The sequence below is a fragment of the Bos indicus x Bos taurus genome, chromosome 24 (assembly GCF_003369695.1).
Source record: "Bos indicus x Bos taurus breed Angus x Brahman F1 hybrid chromosome 24, Bos_hybrid_MaternalHap_v2.0, whole genome shotgun sequence".
In the NCBI taxonomy this organism is placed as follows: domain Eukaryota; kingdom Metazoa; phylum Chordata; class Mammalia; order Artiodactyla; family Bovidae; genus Bos; species Bos indicus x Bos taurus.
The window spans coordinates 52,937,495-52,961,093 of record NC_040099.1 but is presented as its reverse complement, the minus strand read 5'-3'; the positions used below and the strand labels follow the sequence as shown (position 1 = coordinate 52,961,093).

At 38.3% G+C, this 23,599-nt stretch overlaps 1 protein-coding gene across 3 annotated transcripts in view; it reads right to left on the bottom strand.

Annotated features, from left to right (window-relative positions):
- Window positions 1-23,599, bottom strand: part of DCC (DCC netrin 1 receptor) — a 1,303,205-nt gene that overhangs the window by 216,022 nt on the left and 1,063,584 nt on the right. For all 3 annotated transcript variants that reach the window (XM_027525589.1, XM_027525591.1, XM_027525590.1), the window contains exon 15: window positions 19,549-19,743. In XM_027525589.1, the coding sequence (XP_027381390.1) occupies window positions 19,549-19,743 (195 nt within the window). The remainder of the gene's footprint in view (window positions 1-19,548; window positions 19,744-23,599) is intronic.

The window sequence follows — 23,599 nt, the reverse complement described above, 5'->3', positions numbered from 1 at the left end:
ATCCAACTTGCTATGTTTTCTTTTAATGATTTATAACACAATCCGTTACTTCTGAAATATACAATCATTTTGTTTTCTATTCTAACAAGACAGTAAAATATTTAGAGACCAATTATCCTTATTGAATGAGTAGAATTTGAAATAACATGGTATTTTTTAAATTGATTAATTTATTTATTTTACTTTGCAATATTGTATTGGTTTTGCCAGTATGGCTAAAATGTTCTTTTAAGATTTGGGCTGCGTGTAACCAGTGGCCCCTTCCAAATGAGTGTTAATTAAAATCTGTAAGTAATTTACATACTGGGCATGCTATCTAGTTACTTGATCAACTGATTAATATGCTGCAAGGTAGATAGTGCTAGAAATAATAATTGTATTCCAAATAATAAATTGAATGCCCATAATTTGCTAATTTATCTGTACTAGTCTCATGACTACTATACATCTTATTCTCCACATTTGTATAATGGAATTACAATGGTTAAAGAATACTCCTACACACAACCCCACCAACACAAGCAGAACACTTGAAAACAAGAAACATCCTGAGATATACCATGCCACATTTTAATAAAATGCCACATTTTAAAGGTAATTTTTAAAAAAATTCTTGATGGGGAACACATGTATACCTGTGGCGGATTCATTTTGATATATGGCAAAACCAATACAATATTGTAAAGTTAAAAAATAAAATTAAAAAAAATAATTTCAAAAAAAAAGGAAAAAAAATAACACAGTAAAGCAAAAAAAAAAAATTCTTGACCAATAAATTTTATTGAAATCTTAACTGTCATCTACACATCTCTTTGCCCCTCCACCAACCTCAGAAAAATTAAATGCCTAGACACAGTCCTAAGAAAGAGCAGGATTTGTATCACCACGGGCCCACTTAGATATGGGGAGGAAGACAGGCTACAGTGTCTAGATGGCGGGAGAGGCCAGCAGTCACTCAAATGTGCACGGTCAGGACTCTTCAAAGTAATTAAGGGGATCAGAAGTTGGACTCCGAATGTCTTTATGGGAGTATAAGGAGCTTCATGTTGAGAAATTCTGGATATTGAACAAAGCAGAGAACAACCAAAGCATAGGGCACAACTGCCCAGTGCTGGCTTGTTTGTGGTGTAGCTGCCGGGTCATGTCCGACTTTTTGCGACCCATGGACTGCAGCCTGCGAGTCTTCTCTGTTCATGGGATTTCCCTGGTAAGAACACTGGAGCAGGTTGCCATTTCTTACTCCAGAGGATTTTCTTGACCCAGGGATTGAACCTGTGGCTCCTGAATTGGCAGAAGCATTCTTTACCACCGAGCTACTTGGGAAGCCCCCAGTGCTGACTAGAATTAATTGTTATAACAGAGTAATCGCTATTCTTTTTCATGGACTGGTTTTCAGAAAAGGTGTGACAGGGAGGAAAAGAACACAAACCGGTATTTATTTTATACTGAGAGTGCAATACCGTCTTTCATTACTAAATTGCATTTTAAAAAGGTCACAACTGGGATTCAAAAGACCACCATGGCGTAGTTTTAGCTTCTTTTTTAACCTTGTGTCTCAGCTTCCAGGGATGTTTTTGAATACAGAATATTATTTTTTCATGACACTGGATATGCGACAATAGAAAGAAAGCCTTGGTGGTGGTGAAGACTTGCTGACCGGCTAAATGATTTGCACATAAGTTTCCAGCACCTGAGATTCATTTAGTATCTCAACAAAATGACTGTTAAATATGTAGCATAAAACTCTCAGAAATACTTAGGGATAGGTGAATCCAGGAATGTTAAGGGAGGGGAGTTTAGGAGAGAATAGATACATGCCTGTGTGAGACTGAGTCCCTTCACTGTTTACCTATCACAACATTGCTAATCAGCTATTCTCCAACATGATATAAAAAGTTTTAAAAAAAGAAAGTTTAGAGTTTTTTATTCCACTTCAAATTTACTCAGGTTATTTCTATTCATTACTCCTGCAACTGCCCTGTAAGAATGTGCATTCATGATTAAATGGCCCAGTTCACTGGATCTTACACCTCCCTCGCTCTCCCTTGACTTTGAGTCTTGTACTTGCTGTATCATGTCTTCCCCCAGAAGAATGAACCCTATCAATCCTTTAAATCAAAATTCTTAAGCAGAAATTTCTACCAGAATTCTTTGAACAACCTCATGTCTAAGTAACCTTCCAATCTACCAATGCAACGACTGTCCTTGGAGAAACCTTTGACATCATTTATTCTTTTCAATAAATATTTTTATACTTATCAAATAAGATTCTGGAAGCCTAGAATATGTCAGAGAAATGAGCCTTATATTTCACAGTATCTCTCACTATTCTCAACAAGGTGTTTCATGCTATAGTTTAGTTCAGTTGCTCAGTCATGTCCGACTCTTTGCGACCCCATGGACTACAGCACGCCAGGCCTTCCTGTCCATCACCAACTCCCGGAGTTTACTCAAATTCATGTCCATTGAGTCGGTGATGCCATCCAACCACAACAGTCACCCAATAAATAATTGGGCTTCCCCGGTGGCTCAGTGGTAAAGAATTTACCTGCCAATGCAGGAGACATGGGTTTGATCCCTGGGTTGGGGTGATGTCCTGGAGAAGGAAATGGCAACCCTTCCAGTATTCTTGCCTGGAAAATCCCATGGACAGAGCAGCCTGGCAAGCTACAGTCCATGCAGTCACAAAAGAATTGGACATAACTCATTGACTAAACAACAATAACAAACTATATATGGTAGATTCGGAAAAAGTTTAAAAATCATTTAGTTTTTTAATTCACCTTCTACAGCAAGAATTTTTTCCCCCTAATTTAGCTTGTACTACCAACAACTCCAGCCATTTAGTATCCTGACTAATATTAAATAAATGATAAGAACACTTGAAAATACAACTATAACTCAGATAATAATTCATTATATTATTCTGAATTCATCTACAACTGTAAAGTAAAAGCATTGAAACCTACTAAGGTAAGAGTCCAAGAGATTATGAAGTGCTAAGAAAACAAAAAGATTCATCACAGTTCCTATTCCAGTCACAGAATTTAGAATATAGATACTAGGCAAATAGTATGGACAGGGAGAAGATTCACAGAAAGATAAGAAGTATCTCACATGGAGATTAACAACAGACATTCCTGTTTACATTTACCTAATGAACATTGAATCGAACATTGAATCTAACATTGAATCTAACATTCCTAGGTTATTGTTATTGTTAGGTAGATTCATTCTAAGTAACAAGAGACATTTCCTATAAACTCTTATCTTAGATCCACCCATTACAACCCTCAAGGCAAAATTATGTTGTATTAAAATTGTGAACAATTAAAATTGCTGATATTAACTTGAGAATAAACATGAATTTCCTGTGTAAATAACAAAGTTACCAAATAATAACAACAAAGTAAGCTGACTTTCTTCCAGGATGGCTTATACAGCACACACTATATAAATTTTCAATGACCTATTCTGATCCTTCAGTCTGAAACACAGCTGGAGTTTATGTTCCCTATTGCTTTCATTGTACAAAAGAGAATCATGGATAAAGAAGGGGTAAAGCTACCTTCCTTCTGTACTTTCTTTACCAGTAAAGGACTTATTTCAATGGGCTTTTGTGATCGGACTTCTCAAACTTCAGGTCAAAAATCGTTCTTGATAATTCTTATATTCTGCTTCAAAAAACACAAAGCAGGATTTTGTTAACCAACACCTATCATGTACTTCATTTCAAAATAATAAAATGTTCTCTACCTAGTGCTTATTCATTTTTTATTCATGTATGTCAACTATTCTAGAGGCTGCTGAAGTGCATTGATTTTTCTGATTTAAAATGCTTGCATGTCATAAACTCAAAACTTCTATATTCCATGCATGAAGGGATTATTCTTGATGTGGGTGGGTGATGCTGAGGTTAGCATTATAATTTACATTGTATTCACTGAACTCAGAATGCACTCTGGGAGTTATAAACGTTCATATCTCCACAGGCTGAGATCTATTTCTAAGAGCACTCAAGTTAAATTTATTCTCTGAAGATACAATGTGACAGTTGGGAATCATTCTTGATGGGGATTTGTGACAGACATAAGGAGACAGATACAATGCAGCTTGGTATCTTTGGTGCTCTTGAAAAGATAAAAGTTTCAGCATACTGAAATGATAAAATAATTACTTAATTGTCTATTAAAGGACTTCCACTTCTGATCAAAATGGGTTAACAGGGACAAGATGTACCCTTTTGCCTGGATCCATTAAAAAAAAAAAAATACAGGAAACAAGTTTTCTTATTTTGGACATCAGGCAGATCAGGTTTCTCTCTTAGAGCAGAGAAAAAAAGTGAGCCCACTGATTCCCTCTATTTACTGCTCAGAAAAATTTCCAAGGATGCAGAAGAGAAAGGAGAAATACAGAAGGAGACCAGTGGTCTCCCTGAATTGCAGACATGGAGTTGGAAGTCTGAGATGACCAAAGCAACTGGAGCTTGTGGGCAAGAGTAGCAGAGAAATGCAGAGAAGGAGAATTCTGAACATCTACAGAGGTTGTCTCCTGTCTCCATCTGAGTACTTGGTGTATGTGTATGGGGAAATTTCCCAAGGCTTGGGAAAGAACCACCTAACAGTAGAAAGTAAAAAAATTCTTTGGTGCTCACCCAGGGCTAGGAAAAACTGGATTTCCACAAGCCAGATGGTCAATCATGTAATTCATGGGATTTTGAGTAGACTACTCAGAAGGTACTGCCTTGGTTTTAGGGTAAACTAGCCCAGGGACGTGGGAGCCTGGTGGGCTGCCGTCTATGGGGTCGCACAGAGTTGGACACGACTGAAGCGACTTAGCAGCAGCAGCAGCCCTGTGTTACTACGTGTTCTTGAACCATGTTATTTAAAAGCAAGTCTCAAGAGAATCAAAGTTGTTCCAAGCAACTTAATTGCATCCTAGCATAAAACTTAAGAATATTTTAAAATAAATATATAAATATCTCCAACTTCCCACAAGATAAATGCATTATGTAAAAAGCACACAAAACTACCAAACATGAAGGAAAGTAGAAATATACATTCCATAATGAGAAGGAAAATTAAGAAATAGAGACAGACTGATGAAATAGATGAAAGACTGAGTAAAGAGTTAGTATAACTATATTCCATATGTTCAAGAGGGTAGAGGAAAACTGAGCATATTAACTGAACTATGGAATACATAAAAAAAAAAAAAAAAGACTCAAACCATCCTGTGGAGATGAGCACTCCCAAGTGTAATATGAAAAATACAGTGGATGGGATAAGATTTAGATCAGATGAGTCACTTCAGGAAGAAACATAATGGCTTTAAGGATATAGTAATAGAAACGATCCAAAATGAATTAGGGTAAAAAGAATGAAAAAACAAACAAAGAATCGGTGAGCTCTGTGATACAACCTAAAACACCATACCATATATGCAATTGGAAACACAAATTGAGAGGAGTAAGGCTGGGAGGAACAAAACAACCAAGCAAACAAAACTATTTGAAAAACCAATGGCCAATTTTTTTTCAAATTCAATGAACCCAACAAACCCATCAATGCAAGAATTTCAACAGATTCCAAGCAGAAGAAACATAAATAAAACTACACAGAGACATAATAATGAAATTGTATAAAATCAGTGGCAAAGAAAAAGATTTTAAAGCAACCATAAAAAAGACATATTATGTACAGAGGTACAAAGATATGAATGACTGCAGTAGTCTAATTGAAATCATAGTAATTTAGGAGACAGAAAAAAATAACACTAAAAACGCTGAAAGGAAAAATTGTTTAGAATTCCATTTCTAGTGGTAATGTATTTAAAAATCAAAGAAAAATAAAAATGTTTTTAGATATATGAAAATTAAAAAAAAAACACCAGCGTAATTCCATTACAAGAAATATTAAGGAAGTGCTTCAGGAAGAAAAATAACACATGAAAATCTAGATAAACACAGTTAAGATATAAAATATATTTTTAACCATTAAAGAGATTTCACTGTTGAAAGAAAAAGTAATAGCAATGTACCGTGAAGTGGTATAATATTCCAATAAGGTCAACAGAGATAAGTTAAAGATCCATAATACAAATTCTAAAGCAATCACTAAAGAAACAAAATAGCTATAGCTAATGAGTACCCAGATAATCACGATGGTGTGATCACTCACCTAGAGCCAGACATTCTGGAATGTGAAGTCAAGTGGGCCTTAGAAAGCATCACTACAAACAAAGCTAGTGGAGGTGATGGAATTCCAGTTGAGCTATTTCAAATCCTAAAAGATGATGCTGTGAAAGTGCTGCACTCAATATGCTGGCAGATTTGGAAAACTCGGCAGTGGCCACAGGACTGGAAAAGGTCAGTTTTCATTCCAATCCCAAAGAAAGGCAATGCCAAAGAATGCTCAAACTACCACACAATTGCACTCATCTCACACGCTAGTGGGAGAAGGCAATGGCACCCCACTCCAGTACTCTTGCCTGGAAAATCCCATGGACGGAGGAGCCTGGTAGGCTGCAGTCCATGGGGTCGCGAAGAATCAGACACGACTGATCGACTTCACTTTCACTTTTCACTTTCATGCATTGGAGGAGGAAATGGCAACCCACTCCAGTGTTCTTGCCTGGAAAATCCCAGGGACGGCGGGGCCTGGTGGGCTGCCGTCTATGGGGTCGCACAGAGTCAGACACGATTGAAGCAACTTAGCAGCAGCAGCAGTACATGCTAGTAAAGTAATGCTCAAAATTCTCCAAGCCAGGCTTCAGCAATACACAAACCGTGAATTTCCAGATGTTCAAGCTGGTTTTATAAAAGGCAGAGGAACCAGAGATCAAATTGCCAACATCTGCTGGACCATTGAAAAAGCAAGAGAGTTCCAGAAAAACATGTATTTCTGCTTTATTAACTATGCCAAAGCCTTTGACTGTGTGGATCACAATAAACTGTGGAAAATTCTGAAAGCGATGGGAATACCAGACCACCTGACCTGCCTCTTGAGAACCTGTATGCAGGTCAGGAAGCAACAATTAGAACTGGACACAGAACAACAGACTGGTTCCAAATACGAAAAGGAGTATGTTAAGGCTGTATACTGTCACTCTGCTTATTTAACTTATATGCAGAGTACATCATGAGAAATGCTGGGCTGGAAGAAGCACAAGCTGGAATCAAGATTATCAGGATAAAAATCAATGACCTCAGATATGCAGATGACACCACCCTTATGGCAGAAAGTGAAGAGGAACTAAAAAGCCTCTTGATGAAAGTGAAAGATGAGAGTGAAAAAGTTGGCTTAAAGCTCAACATTCAGAAAACGAAGATCATGGCATCCGGTCCCATCACTTCATGGGAAATAGATGGGGAAACAGTGGAAAGAGTGTCAGACTTTATTTTGGGGGGCTCCAAAATCACTGCAGATGGTGATTGCAGCCATGACATTAAAAGACCAGCTTACTCCTTGGAAGGAAAGTGAAAGCGAAGTCGCTCAGTTGTGTCCGACTCTTTGTGACCCCGTGGACTGTAGCCTACCAGGCTTCTCCATCCATGGGATTCTCCAAGCAAGAATACTGGAGCGGGTTACCATTTTCTTCTCCAGGGGATCTTCCCAACCCAGGGATTGAACCTGTGTCTCCCACATTGGAGGCAGATGCTTTAACCTCTGAGCCCCAGAGAAGCCTGAAGGAAAGTTATGACCAACCTAGATAGCATATTCAAAAGCAGAGACATTAATTTGCCAAAAAAGGTCCATCTAGTCAAGGCTTTGGTTTTTCCAGTGGTCATGTATGGATGTGAGAGTTGGACTGTGAAGAAAGCTGAGCACCAAAGAATTGATGCTTTTGAACTGTGGTGTTGGAGAAGACTCTTGAGAGTCCCTTGGACTGCAAGGAGATCCAACCAGTCCATTTTAAAGGAGATCAGTCCTGGGTATTCATTGGAAGGACTGATGCTGAAGCTGAAACTCCAGTACTTTGGCCACCTCATGCAAAGAGTTGACTCATTGGAAAAGACTCTGATGCTGGGAGGGATTAGGGGCAGGAGGAGAAGGGGATGACAGAGGATGAGATGGCTGGATGGCATCACTGACTCGATGGACATGAGTTTGGGTGAACTCTGGGAGTTGGTGATGGACAGGGAGGCCTGGCGTGCTGCAATTCATGGGGTTGTAAAGAGTCAGACACAAGTGAGCGACTGAACTGAACTGAATGAGTTCACAAAAGATGTAAGATAAATGGCTAAAAACACTGAATTCCCAAAAATGGCAAGAAAGAGAACACACAAAGACCAGATTATCAATAAATATAACAATAAAACAAAAATAGCAGGACAGTAGATATAAACTCAACCATATCAATATCCATATTAAATGGAAATGGCCCAAGTCTCTCAATTAAGTCAGAAATTGTCATACTGGATAACCAAAGAAACAAAACCAAAATAAGACCAAACTATATTGCTGCCTATAAGAAACTCACTTTAAAGACACTAGTAATTTGAAAGTAAAATAGCAATGGAAAAATATATATCATGCTAACATACAAACAAAATATAGGCTGGAGTTGTTATATTAATAAACACAAAGCATATTTCAGAGCAAAGAATATTACAACTGATAAAGAGGTATAGCTCATCAATGCTAAAGCAGTTAATTCATCAATATGATATAACAATCCCTAAGTAATTGTGTGCCTGATAAGAGCTTCAAATTACATGCAGCAGAAAATGATTTACCTAAAAGAAGGAATATTAATCCACAAGGACAAATGCTTAGTAATACAATATATTGAGACATCTGTTTCTCTCTCTTTTCTCCCCAAGTCAGCCCTGAATCTGGTTCACAACATAACAACTCTCAGATTTCTGGGACTCATATCTAAAGCTACAATTTGTATTTCCTCAGAACTTTTAGAATTGTGTCCTATCTCACTAGATCATATTATTCTGTTGTTGAATTAAAGAGATTTAACTTTGCCAGAATACCTTAGGAAGTATAGCTTATACAAAACAGAACTTCCCTGAAGTAAGTAACTTCTAGTGCAAGTCCTGAAAGTGAAAGTCAAATCGCTCAGTCGTGTCTGACTCTTTGCGACCCCATGGACTGTAGCCTACCAGGCTCCTCCCCTCCATGGGATTCTCCAGGCAGGAATACTGGAGTGGGTTGCAATTTCCTTCTCCAGGAAAGCTTCCCGACCCAGGGATCAAACCCGGGTCTCCGGCATTGCAGGCAGACACTTTAACCTCTGAGCCACCAGGGAAGCCCTAGTGCAAGTCCTAATCATGCTCAAATTGATCCCAGCTTTCTTTCTCCATGCTAAGCAGGTTGATTTTTGCTGTTCTTGATAATGTTTATCCAAGTGTGTTAATGTATTCAACCTTATCAAAGATTATCTTCAACTTTTCTTGTTTCCTTTAGTTCTTTTGCTATCTTTCATTATTTATAAAATTGGGATGATACTTGAACTAAAATAATGTGGATGCTGAAGGAATAGATTGGTATTTGTAAAGTCCTTGGAAAAAATGTGCTGAGTACTTGTCTAGAAACGCCAACTGACATGGAAAGCTAAGGAGAGATCTAGACTGTTCTAAACCAAATAAAATATTTTCTAGAAAAACAGAGAAGGTAGAGGAAAATTTTTTTATTGAATTCTTGAGTTTAATGCTGGTGGAATGAGTGAATCATATAATCCTATATATATATATATATATATATATATATATAGTCATTACTCTATTGAGAAGACTTTTTCCTCTCTTGTTTCATAATAGTATTTGTCTATTGTAATACATTCCAAACAGCCTTAGAAAACTCACCAGCTATATGACAATGTATCTGCTTTGGACTTCAGGGAGTAAAAAGTGAGAAAAGTTACAAATAGAATGATATGTATTATTAATGAATCACCCTGAGGCTGTCCTTAAACTTTCCTAGAAAATGCCTGTAGGTTTAGAAGGCAGTAACTGCAAAAAAAAAAAAAAAAAAAAGAAAAAAAGAAAAAAAAAACACATAAAAAAATAAAATCCATTCTTCATCCAGAGTAATGATCTCATAAAATGATCTTTTCTCTCCTCACTCCTCTCTGGGAAGCAAGGTTCATGCTGAATGAATCTAACTCTCCCACTCAAGATTTTCTAATCAGCATTCCATTATAGCTGAATCCAGGAGTTAACACTTTTGTCTTTCACACTGAATTGAATGTCAGTCACTATGTTGTTCAGTATGGAAAGGCAAAAAGATAGGACACTGAAAGATGAACTCCTCAGGTTGGTAGGTGCCCAATATGCTACTGGAGATAGTGGAGAAATAACTCCAGAAAGAATGAAGAGATGAAGCCAAAGTAAAAACAACACCCAGCTGTGGATGTGACTGGTAATGGAAGTAGAGTCTGATGCTGTAAAGAGCAATACTGCATAGGAACCTGCAATGTTCGGTCCATGAATGAAGGCAAAGTGGAAGCGGTCAAACAGGAGACGACAGAGTGATTGTCAACATTTTAGGAATCAGTGAACTAAAATGGACTGGAATGGGTGAATTTAACTCAGATGACCATTATATCCACTACTGTGGGCAAGAATCCCTTAGAAGAAATGGAGTAGCCATCATAGTCGATAAGAGTCCTGAAATGTAGTACTTGGATGCAATCTCAAAAATGACAGAATGATCTCTGTTCACTTCCAAGGAAAACCATTCAATATCATGGTAATCCAAGTCTATGCCCCAACCAGTAACACTAAAGAAGCTGAAGTTGAACAGTTTTATGAAGACCTACAAGACCTTCTAAAACTAACACCAAAAAAAGATGTCCTTTTCATTATAGGGGACTGCAATGCACAAGTAGGAAGTCAAGAAACACCTGGAGTAACAGGGAAATTTGGCCTTGGAATACAGAATGAAGTAGGGCAAAGGCTAATAGAGTTTTGCCAAGAGAATGCACCGGTCACAGCAAACACCCTCTTCCAACAACACAAGAGAAGACTCTACACATGGACATCACCAGATAGTCAATACAGAAATCAGACTGATTATATTCTTTTCAGCCAAAGATAAGCTCTATACAGTCAGCAAAAACAAGACTGGAGGCTGACTGTGACTCAGATCATGAACTCCTTATTGCCAAATTCAGACTTAAATTGAAGAAAGTAGGGAAAACCACTAGACCATTCAGGTATGACCTAAATCATATACCTTATCATTATACAGTGGAAGTGAGAAATAGATTCAAGGGATTAGATCTGATAGAGTGTCTGAAGAACTATGGATGGAGGTTCGTGACATTGTACAGGAGACAGTTATCAAGACCATCCCCAAGAAAAAGAAATGCAAAAAAGCAAAATGGTTGTCTGAAGAGGCCTTACAAATAGCTGTGAAAAGAAGAGAAGTGAAAAGCAAAGGAGAAAAGGAAAGATATACCCATTTGATTGCAGATTTCCAAAGAATAGCGAGGAGAGATAAAGCCTTCCTCAGTGATCAGTGCAAAGAAATAGAGGAAAACAATAGAATGGGAAAGACCAGAGATCTCTTCAAGAAAATTAGAGATACCAAGGGAACATTTCATGCAAAGATGGGCACAATAAAGGACAGAAATGGTATGGACCTAACAGAAGCAGAATATATCAAGAAGAGGTGGCAAGAATACACAGAAGAACTGTACAAAAAAGATCTTCAGGACCCAGATAATCATGATGGTGTGTGATCACTCACCTAGAACCAGAAATCCTGGAATGCGAAGTCAAGTGGACCTTAGGGAAGCATCACCACAAACAAAGCTAGTGGAGATGATGGAATTCCACTTGAGCTATTTCAAACCCTAAAATATGATGCTCTGAAAGTGCTGTACTCAATATGCCAGCAAATTTGGAAAACTCAGCAGTGGCCACAGGACTGGAAAAGGTCAGTTTTCATTCCTATCCCAAAGAAAGGCAATGCCAAAGAATGCTCAAACCACCACACAATTGCACCCATCTTACATGCTAGCAAAGTAATTCTCAAATTTCTCCAAGCCAGGGTTCAACAGTACATGAACCATGAACTTCCAGATTTTCAAGCTGGATTAGAAAAGACAGAGGAATCAGAGATCAAATCATCAACATCTGTTGGATCATCGAAAAAGTGAGAGAGTTCCAAAAAAACATCTACTTCTGCTTGATGACTATGCCAAAGCCTTTGACTGTGTGGATCACAACAAACTGTGGAAAATTCTTAAAGAAATGGGAATACCAGACCACCTGACCTGCCTCCTGAGAAATCCGTATGCAGGTGAAGAAGCAAGAGTTAGAACTGGACATGGAACAATACACTGGTTCCAAATCGGGATAGAAGTGTGTCAAGACTGTATATTGTCACCCTGATTATTTAACTTATATGCAAAGTACATGAAGTGAAATGCTGGGCTGGATGAAACACAAGCTGGAATCAACGTTACTGGGAGAAATATCAATAACCTCAGATATGCAGATGATACCACCCTTATGGCAGAAAGTGAAAAACCTTAGAGCCTCTTGATGAAAGTGAAAGAGGAGAGTGAAAAAGTTGGCTTAAAGCTCAACATTCAGAAAACGAATATCATGACATCCGGTTCTAGCACTTCATGGCAAATAGATGGGGAAACAGTGGAAATAGTGGCTGACTTTATTTGTCTGGGCTCCAAAATCACTGCAGATGGTGATGACAGCCATGAAATTAAAATACGCTTACTCCTTGGAAGGAAAGTTATGGCCAACCTAGACAGCATATTGAAAAGCAGAGACATTACTTTGTCAACAAAGGTCCATCTAGTCAAGGCTTTGGTTTTTCCAGTGGTCATATATGCTTTTTTTTTTAAATTTAAATTTATTTATTTTAATTGGAGGCTAATTACTTTACAATATTGTATTGGTTTTGCCATACATCAACATGAATCCGCCACGGGTGTACACATGTTCCCCATCGGGGAGGGAGGTAGCAGTGGTCATATATGGATGTGAGAGTTGGACTATAAAGAAAGCCGAGCATAGAAGAATTGATGCTTTTGAACTTTGGTTTTGGAGAAGACTCTTGAGAGTCCCTTGGACTTCACGGAGATCCAACCAGTCCATCCTAAAGGAGATCAGTCCTGGGTGTTCATTGGAAGGACTGATTTGAAGCTTAAACTCCAATACTTTGGCCACCTGATGCGAAGAGCTGACTCATTTGAAAAGACCCTAATGCTGGGAAAGATTAAGGGCAAGAGGAGAAGGGGATGACAGAGGATGAGATGGTTGGATGGCATCACTGACTCAATGGACATGGGTCTGGGGGGACTCCGGGAGTTGCTGACGGACAGGGAGGCCTGGCGTGCTGTGGTTTATGGGGTCGCAAAGAGTGGGACATGACTGAGCGACTGAACTTAACTGATAGACAGATAACTGATATGTATTAATATTATATATATATATATATATATATATATATATATATGTGGATAACTGAATCACTTTGCTCTACACTGGAAACTAACACATTTTAAAAATTACCCATACTTGAATAAAATTTGGTTAAAAACTAAAAAAATAAAGCAAATGTAAAAATAGTGAAATCAGAGTATATTTTCTAATCATGATAATCAGTAATAATAACTATCTAGGAAAACTCAAAATTGGAAAATTAAGCAACACAATAAGTCACAGAGCAAAAAGAAATCAAGGAAAATTCCGAAAATATTTTAAAATAAATGATAATAAATATATACATGTAAAAATTGTGAAATGCAAGGAAAGTGGTGCTTAGGGAAGTACCAATAGATTTAAATCTCTACAGTATGAGATTTCACTTTAAGAAATTGCAAGTAAAAGTGCAAATTATGACTGAAATTAGTATAAGAACATAGTCAAGATAAGAGCAAATATGAAAGAAATAATAGATAATAGAAACAATTAGTAATGTTAAAGTCTCTTTCTTTGACAAGATCAACAAAATTGACAAACCCCTACCTAGAATGATCACAAATAAGAGAACATAAATCATTAGTATCAAAAATGTAAAAATAGCTATTCCATAGATCACCCCAGACAGTAAGAGAATATCATGAATGAGCAACTCTAGGCCAATAAATGTGGCAAAAATAAAATAGATGAATTTCATGAAAAAATTTACTTGCCAAAATCAATACAAGAAAGAAATCAAAATATAAAAATACCTGTATATGTTAAAGAAATTTAATTCATTTCAAAATCCTCCCCTAAAAGGAAATCTCAGATATAGGTGGTTTTGTTAGTGAATTTTGTCAAATATTCAAGGAATAAGAAATAACAATCTTACACAAATTTTTCAGCTCCAGAAAGAGCAATAATTCACATAATTTTATAAGTGGTATAAGCTTAGTTTAAAAAAAACCTGGAAAGTCTCTAAACGAAAAGAAACTCATGGACAGGTATACTTTATGAATATAGGCAAAAAAAGAAAACAACATTAAATCCTACAACATAAGAATGGGTATTTACTTTTCAAAAATCAATCAATATGATTAACAATATTAAAAATGATTACAAGAGGGAAGTATAGGACCATCTCAAAAGACAGAAAATTATTTCGTGAAAATTCAACAAATATTCATGGCAACACTTATAAAGCTAGGAATAGTAAGTGAAAGTGAGTGAAAGTGAGTGAAAGTGATGTCGCTCAGTCATGTTGGACTCTTTGCGACCCCGTGGACTGTAGCCTACCAGGCTCCTCCATCCATGGGACTTTCCAGGCAAGAGTACTAGAGTAGGGTGCCATTTCCTTCTCCAGGGGATCTTCCCAACCCAGGGATCGAACCCGGGTCTCCTGCCCTGCAGGCAGATTCTTTACTGACTGAGCTATAAGGGAAGCTGGAAATGGCAAGATAATTTTCTTTACTTGAGGACGTGCTGTTAGTTCTTGAAGCACAGGACATGAACATAGAATCGTACACAAAGGTTGCATCAGTCATTCAGAAATCAATTTGTTTGCAGCAAACAGTTGGAAAATAAATTTAAAGATACATATATATCTTTATCTTATAAATCTATCTATATATCTTTAAAGGCATCTTAGCACACATACATGCACATGTATCTTTAAATTTATTTTCCAGTTGTTGGCTGCAAACAGATCTTTTTTTTTTTTGTACATTAACCTTGATGTCCTAAGACCTGTTAAATTCAACTGTTTGTTCTACTATTAATAGTTTTGTAGATCCTCTGAGATTTTCCATTTAAAAGAGCATATCATATGCAAATAGAAACAGTTTTATACTTATTTTCTGATCTTCATGCCTTTTACAGTAAGTCACCTACATACGAGTGAATTCTGTTCTGAGAACACGTTTGTAATTCCAATTTGCCAGTTTGTTTGCTATGTACACACACACACACACACACACACACACACACACACAAACTGCTCAGCTGCTTCAGTTGTATCCGACTCTTTGTGACACTGTGGACTATAGCCCACTAGGCTCCTCTGTCCATGGAATTGTCCAGGCAAGAATACCGGAATGGGTTGCCGTGCCCTCCTCCAGGGGATCTTTCCCACTCAGGGATGGAATCTGTGTCTCCTGGAGTGCAGGTGGATTCTTTACCTCTGAGCCACTGGGGAACCCTATATATGTGTGGGTGTATATACACACCCACACATATTTATATATGTTTTAGAACTTAATCTAACAAAAATATTCAAGACAACAAAACAACTACACTAAAACTAAAAATTACTGCTGAGAGAAATTAAAGAAGAAATTTAAAACTACATAGTATACTGTATGTGAATTAAAATTCAATAAAGCTCTTTTAAGAACTCAATAAATTGTACACTTTATATATTATTCTATATATATTCTAGTTCATTATCTATAAAAATAGTGCCACAAAGGTAAAAAGGTGGGAGGTGGGAAGGAGGCTGAAGAGGGAGGGGACATAGGTTTACCTACGGCTGATTCATGTTGATCTATGGCAGAAACCAACACAATATTGTAAAACAATTATCCTTCAACTAAAGACAAAATTTTTAAAAAATTATAAAAAAAGATAAAGTGATTGATGGATAAATTGATCAATAGATTTTTAGACAATAAATATTAAGTTCTTTTCAAAAGGAACAGAATTTTAAATTAACTTTGCTAAACATTAAAACTCCAACATATTGGCCAGCTGATACAAAGAACTGACTCATTGGAAAAGACCCTGATGCTGGGAAAGATTGAAGGCGGGAAGAGAAGGGGACGACAGATGATGCGATGGTTGGATGGCATCACTGACTCAATGGACATGAGCTTGAGTAAGCTCCGGGAGTTGGTGATGGACAGGGAAGCCTGGCGTGCTGCAGTCCATGGGGTCACAGAGAGTCGGACATGACTGAGTGACTGAACTGAAACACTGCTGTAATTCAGATATCATGGATCTATACCATGCATTTATACCAAAGTTGACCTTAGGACTTTTGAACTAAAAAGGAGGAAGATTTCAAAGGATTAATTATAATAAACACTGGTTAATGAAGCTCTACACCTGCACTAGGCAAGCTGTGTTTTGTTTTGTTTTAAATCAGGCAACATTAGATATTTTTCAAAACGGTCATGTACTTCTAGCCCTAATGCAGGTCATAGTGCCTGGTGTCTAAATAATGAGTTACCATACCTGATAAACAAAACGCTATTTGGAAGTTCTGATCTCTCACCAAAGAAAAGAGGGGGTTTATTGGTCAGTTACAAACCACATAGCTTTTTACAGTCTAAAATACAATCATGATATCAATATTTGATATCAAGTTATGGCTGACCCTATGTTTAAATGGGTTGGAACTTTCCTTAATTCATTTTTAATTGTAAAACTGTCATGCTGTTCTGCTGCTGTTTGGTCTCTAAGTCACGTCCAACTCTTTGCAGACCCCATGGACTGCAGCTCACCAGGCTCCTCTGTCCGTGGAATTCTCCAGGCAAGAATACTGGAGTGGGTTGTCATTTTCTTCTCCAGGGGATCTTCCCAATGCAGGGACTGAACCCATGTCTCCTGCTTGGCAGGCAGATTCTTTACCACTGAGCCGCCTGGGAAGCCTCATATAAAATGTCTCAATTAAAAGCTTTAAAATTGCATTTTAAATACCTTTTTAAAAAATACTATAAAACTGATATGCTGATTTTAATATTTAATAGAATAAATAAAACATTGATGGTTTCTTTGTAGTGTTCAAATGTAGACTCGAATGAATCTTTTATCTTTATAAAAATTAGAACTTTAGCTATGTTTAACATATATTTTGGCCAAGTGATGGAAATTCATATTAAAAGAATCCCAGTTTATTTGTATAACCATGGAGATAGTGGAACAATACTGATAAAACAACTATTTTACATTTTATGTTAAGACATGGAAGTGTTAGTCACTCAGTTGTGTCCAACTCTGTGACCCCATGGGCTGAGCCCACCAGGCTCCTCTAGCCATGGGATTCTCCAGGCAAGAATACTGGAGTGGTTGCCATTCCCTTCTCCCAGGGGATCTTCTCAACCCAGGGATGGAACCCAGGTCTCCTGCCCTGCAGGTGAATCCTTTACCATCTGAGCCACCAGGGAAACCCTATGTTTTGACATGGTATGTTTAAAGTTTCAACAGAATTTAAATACATATGTTTGTGGCAGCGGGTGGGGGTGGGGTGGGGATGGAGGGAGTGGCTGTATGTGTGTAATTTCTCTTTTCAGGTAAGTTTTACCATGCATACTCATGCTTATCTATCACTGAGACAGGTTCATATTCCATTTTTACCTTTATCAGTTTTCCTACTCTTTAAAACATATCTTACAATGGAAAAATCTCTTCTTTAAGCTTTTGGAAAGATTTGCCACAGTATTATGGAGAAGGCAATGGCACCCCACTCCAGTACTCCTGCCTGGAAAATCCCATGGACGGAGGAGCCTGGTGGGCTGCAGTCCACAGGGTCGTGAAGAGTCGGACACGACTAAGCGGCTTCACTTTCACTTTTCACTTTCATGCATTGGAGAAGGAAATGGCAACCCACTCCAGTGTTCTTGCCTGGAGAATCCCAGGGACGGGGGAGCCTGGTGAGATGCCATCTATGGGGTCGCAAAGAGTCGGACATGACTGAAGCGACTTAGCAGCAGCAGCAGCCACAGTATTAATCTCTCAAATGCCTCAACTTTACTAGACTTGGAAACTCATGGGAGAGTCTCCTTGTAATAAGAAGCACCATTATCAAAAGCACATGGTGAAACAATGCAGTTTTCCTTCATGACTTCTCTGTGAATTGGCATCCTGACCTCATTGCTCGAGAGCCTGTGTACTGCCACGGGTCTCTCTCCCTCTGGTGCGTGGCATCAAGATGAACTGTCAGAGATGGTATGGTATACTGCATAATGGACAAATCAGAGTCCCCTGACATAGGTTTGAAGGCCATAAAATATGAATTTTGTGATTGCCTCTGCATTCAAACTCAGGGACTGACGGAGGGAATATTATTTCCAAATGCCAAGCTAACTAAAATTGTGCAGATTTGCAGAAGGTGCTCCTCTTATTAGTGTTTGAAGCAATTACTGAGAGAATGGGTCAGTGCAGATTTCCTCCAGCACTGACAAAACCCTTCCTTCCTACTGCATTTTAGCTATTCAAATTCAAATCAGGCTTCTCATCACAAATGCTCTGTTTCTGAGAGACATTGCAAATAAGTAGCAATCCAATCAGGTTGCCTTTTCACTGAGAAGGTCACTGTACTTCAGTGCAAATAATATCATGTTACATCAACAGGTAGAATCAGCTTGCCTTCTGCTTTATGACAACTGTTTAACTTCCTGGCACCCTACATATGACACAGATTCATTTTATTTCCCTCTGCTAATGATATAATCTCTTATTGCATTATGGAAAATCTGATATAAAATGAATGTGAAAACTTTATACCTGTTAACTCTCTCTGAATAAACAAATTTTCAATGAGTTCAGAAACATCACCTTAGAATTATTATGTTCAGTAAAATGAGGTAAAACACAGTAAAAGAACTTGAACTGAAAGGGACCAGGAAGATATGTGGAGAAGAGTTTGATTGCTCTGAGTTACTGGCTTGATTGAAAATTCTTTTTTAAAAAATCTTGTTGTCATGAGAGCCACCAAGTTCTGTCTATAAATACTACTGGGAAAAAAGATAATGCGACTGTATAATTCAAAATTTAAGAAAAATCAACAGTAACTTTCTAGTGAGAAAAATAATATGCTGACTCTTTTTGTAAGAATTGTTAAGATTAGAAGTCTCCATTGACAGAGGAAAAAAGAAAAAAAAAATGTTCCAATGCACTGTATTCTTATGACAGAGGCAGGGTACACACCAGGTCACCCACTGCTCTGTATCTGTCTAGATAAAATTCCCTAACTCAAAGTCCAGACAAAAAAAATGCATGTATGTGTACAGAAGGCTACGTGAGTAGACTGATGGATAGAAAAAGAGTTATGGATATCTGTAATAAACTGTCATCCAATTCCAAAGAGCAATTTTCCAAAAGAGAAAATAATTAAATATAAATCATTTCTTTTCCTTAGGAGAAGAAAATTCACAGCTACTTACCCAACCTCTCAATGGAATAGTAACGCTGTTTACTGTCCACACGGACTGTCTCAGCGTAAGGGCTCCCGACACCATACCCAATGATGTAGCCTCGCACCACAATGCTGGGGTTCAAGGGAGGGGTCCAACTCATGATGATGCAGTTGGTCTGGGGCCTCACATGAAGAGAGCTTGGCTGGTCAGGAACTTGAGACTCTAGAATTCAAGAGGAGGACCATCAGCATCTTTCATATTAGAACACAGAGCACGGTAAAACGTACCACTTAATCAAGGCTTAACATCATGTTCCACAGACCCTCAAATGGTGCATCACTTCTTGCCCAAGTTCCTCCTGGTATCAGCCTCTGATGTGATTTCCACGTTTGATTTGACTTTCACAGAATTTAAGCACAAGAGGATACTGAATTCCCTCCAGAGGCACTGCAGCATCACATATCTTTATTCTAACAGATTTTTTTTTTCCCTTAAGCTTTTTTCTCATATTTCTCCTAAGTCATGTCTGACTGTTTGCAACCCCACGGTCTGCAGCACAACAGGCTCCTCTGTCCTTTAATATCTCACAGAGTTAAATCAAGCTCATGTCCATTGAATCGTGATGCTCTCTAACCATCTCAGCCTCTGCCTCCCCCTTCTCTTTCCTTCAGTCTTTCCCAGCATCGGGGTCTTTTCCAATGTGTTGGCTCTTCACATCAGGTAGCCAAAGCATAGGAGCTTCAGCTTCAGCATCAGTCCTTCCAATGAATATTCAGGGTTCATTTCCTTTAGAACTGACTGGTTTGATCTCCTTGCAGTCCAAGGGTCTCATGAGTCTTCTCCAGCATCACAGTTTACAAGCATCAAATCTTCAGTGCTAAGCCATCTTTATGGTCCAACTCTCACATCTGTACATGACTGCTGAAAAAACCATAGCTTTGACTATACATAGCTTTGTTGGTAAAGTGATATCTCTGCTTTTGAATATGCTGTCTAGGTTTGTCATAGCTTTCCTTCCAAGGAGCCAGCATCTTTTAGTTTCATGTCTAAAATTAATTTCTTGGAGGAGGAAATGGCTAACCACTATAGTATTCCTGCAGTGAGAAATCATGAGCAGGATGATAAGGCAAAATATTTCTCATTAGGTATCATTAATAAGGGGTAAAATTAAGGCTCAAAGAATGCTCAAATTACCACACAATTGCACTCATCTCACACGCTAGTAAAGTAATGCTCAAAATTCTCCAAGCCAGGCTTCAGCAATACACAAACCGTGAATTTCCAGATGTTCAAGCTGGTTTTATAAAAGGCAGAGGAACCAGAGATCAAATTGCCAACATCTGCTGGATCATCAAAAAAGCAAGAGAGTTCTAGAAAAACATGTACTTCTGCTTTATTGATTATGCCAAACACTTTGACTAGGTGGATCACAATAAACTGTGGAAAATTCTGAAAGAGATGGGAATACCAGACCACCTGGCCTGCCTCTTGAGAAACCTGTATGCAGGTCAGGAAGCAACAGTTAGAACTGGACATGGAACAACAGACTGGTTCCAAATAGGAAAAGGAGTACATCAAGGCTGTATATTGTCACCCTGCTTATTTAACTTATACGCAGAGTACATCATGAGAAACGCTGGGCTGGTAGAAGCACAAGTTGGAATCAAGATTGCCGGGAGAAATATCAATCACCTCAGATATGCAGATGACACCACCCTTATGGCAGAAAGTGAAGAGGAACTCAAAAGCCTCTTGATGAAAGTGAAAGAGGAGAGTGAAAAAGTTGGCTTAAAGCTCAACATTCAGAAAATGAAGATCATGGCATCTGGTGCCATCACTTCATGGGAAATAGATGGGGAAACAGTGGAAACAGTGTCAGACTTTATTTTGGGGGGCTCCAAAATCACTGCAGATGGTGATTGCAGCCATGAAATTAAAAGACGCTTACTCCTTGGAAGGAAAGTTATGACCAACCTAGATAGCATATGGAAAAGCAGAGAGATTACTTTGCCAACAAAGGTCCGTCTAGTCAAGGCTGTGGTTTTTCCTGTGGTCATGTATGGATGTGAGAGTTGGACTGTGAAGAAAGCTGAGTGTCAAAGAACTGATGCTTTTGAACTGTGGTGTTGGAGAAGACTCTTGAGAGTCCCTTGGACTTCAAGGAGAACCAACCAGTCCATTCTAAAGGAGATCAGTCGTGGTGTTCACTGGAAGGACTGATGCTAAAGTTGAAACTCCAATACTTTGGCCACCTCATGTGAAGAGTTGACTCATTGGAAAAGACTCTGATGGTGGGAGGGATTGGGGCAGGAGGAGAAGTGGATGACAGAGGATGAGATGGCTGGATGGCATCACCGACTCAATGAACATGAGTTTGAGTGAACTCCAGGAGTTGATGATGGACAAGGAGGCCTGGCGTACTGCAATTCATGGGGTCGCAAAGAGTCGGACATGACTGAGCGACTGAAATTAAGTGAAAATCAAGGCAGATGTAAGAATAATAGAAAGGGAAATGAAATGTCAAAAACTCTCTTGCCTAAGGATTATTTACTCTGATTTAACTAGAGATGAAAATAAATGTAGCAGTCCTTTCCTGAGAAATTGTCAGGATAAACAATTTAGGGCCATGATTTGCTCAGCATGAATGGGACTGTACTTGACCCATGGTTTATTGCGTCTGTGCAAACTGTATTTATTATTAAAGAAATGAGACAGTGGTTTGGATTAAAGCCACACAGACTCTGGAATGTGCACGTCTGGTTTAATACTAGGCTCTGCCATTTACTAGCTGTGTGTCCTTCTCAAATTATCTTCTCTGTGTTTACCTATGAATTAAACTGGCATTACAAATACTGATCGAATCTAAGCTTGCGCTCTGGAAGTAATCGAGAGAACCATTCAAATTTGTGTTGGACACTCATGAGATATGAAGTCTTAAAACCTGATTTATCCTCTCTAAGTCAAAGTTTCCTCATGTGCAGAATGAAGGTAAAGATAGTAAGGGTCCCATATGGTGGGGAAAACAGTTAATGAAATAAAGTACTGAAACACTCCAGTCTTGAATAGAACCAACTGATGTTAGCTACTAGAGAGAAAATGCACTTGCTATCCTGATATAAAAATTTTCAAAGACTGTGTGTTGCAAATTAAGAAACTGACATTCTGATTTTTATATCACCATGCTCCCTATAATCCTATCTCTAAAGAAATGAGGTATTTTCTGGACACTGATCATAATTCTAATAAATACTACTAAATTAGAGTTCCAGAAAAATATCTATTTCTGCTTTATTGACTATGCCAAAGCCTTTGACTGTGTGGATCACAATAAACTGTGGAAAATTCTGAAAGAGATGGGAATTCCAGACCACCTGATCTGCCTCTTAAGAAATCTGTATGCAGGTCAGGAAGCAACAGTTAGAACTGGACATGGAACAACAGACTGGTTCCAAATAGGAAAAGGAGTACATCAAGGCTGTATATTGTCACCCTGCTTATTTAACTTATATGCAGAGTACATCATGAGAAATGCTGGACTGGAAGAAATGCAAGCTGGAATCAAGATTTCTGGGAGAAATATCAATCACCTCAGATATGCAGATGACACCACCCTTATGGCAGAAAGTGAAGAGAACTAAAAACCCTCTTGATGAAAGTGAAAGTGGAGAGTGAAAAAGTTGGCTTAAAGCTCAACATTCAGAAAACTAAGATCATGGCATCCGGTCCCATCACTTCATGGGAAATAGATGGGGAAACAGTGTCAGACTTTATTTTTCTGGGCTCCAAAATCCCTGCAGATGTTGACTGCAGCCATGAAATTAAAAGACGCTTATTCCTTGGAAGGAAAGTTATGACCAACCTAGACAGCATATTCAAAAGCAGAGAGATTACTTTGCCAACAAAGGTCCGTCTAGTCAAGGCTGTGGTTTTTCCTGTGGTCATGTATGGATGTGAGAGTTGGACTGTGAAGAAGGCTGAGCACTGAAGAATTGATGCTTTTGAACTGTGGTGTTGGAGAAGACTCTTGAGAGTCCCTTGGACTGCAAGGAGATCCAACCAGTCCATTCTGATGGAGATC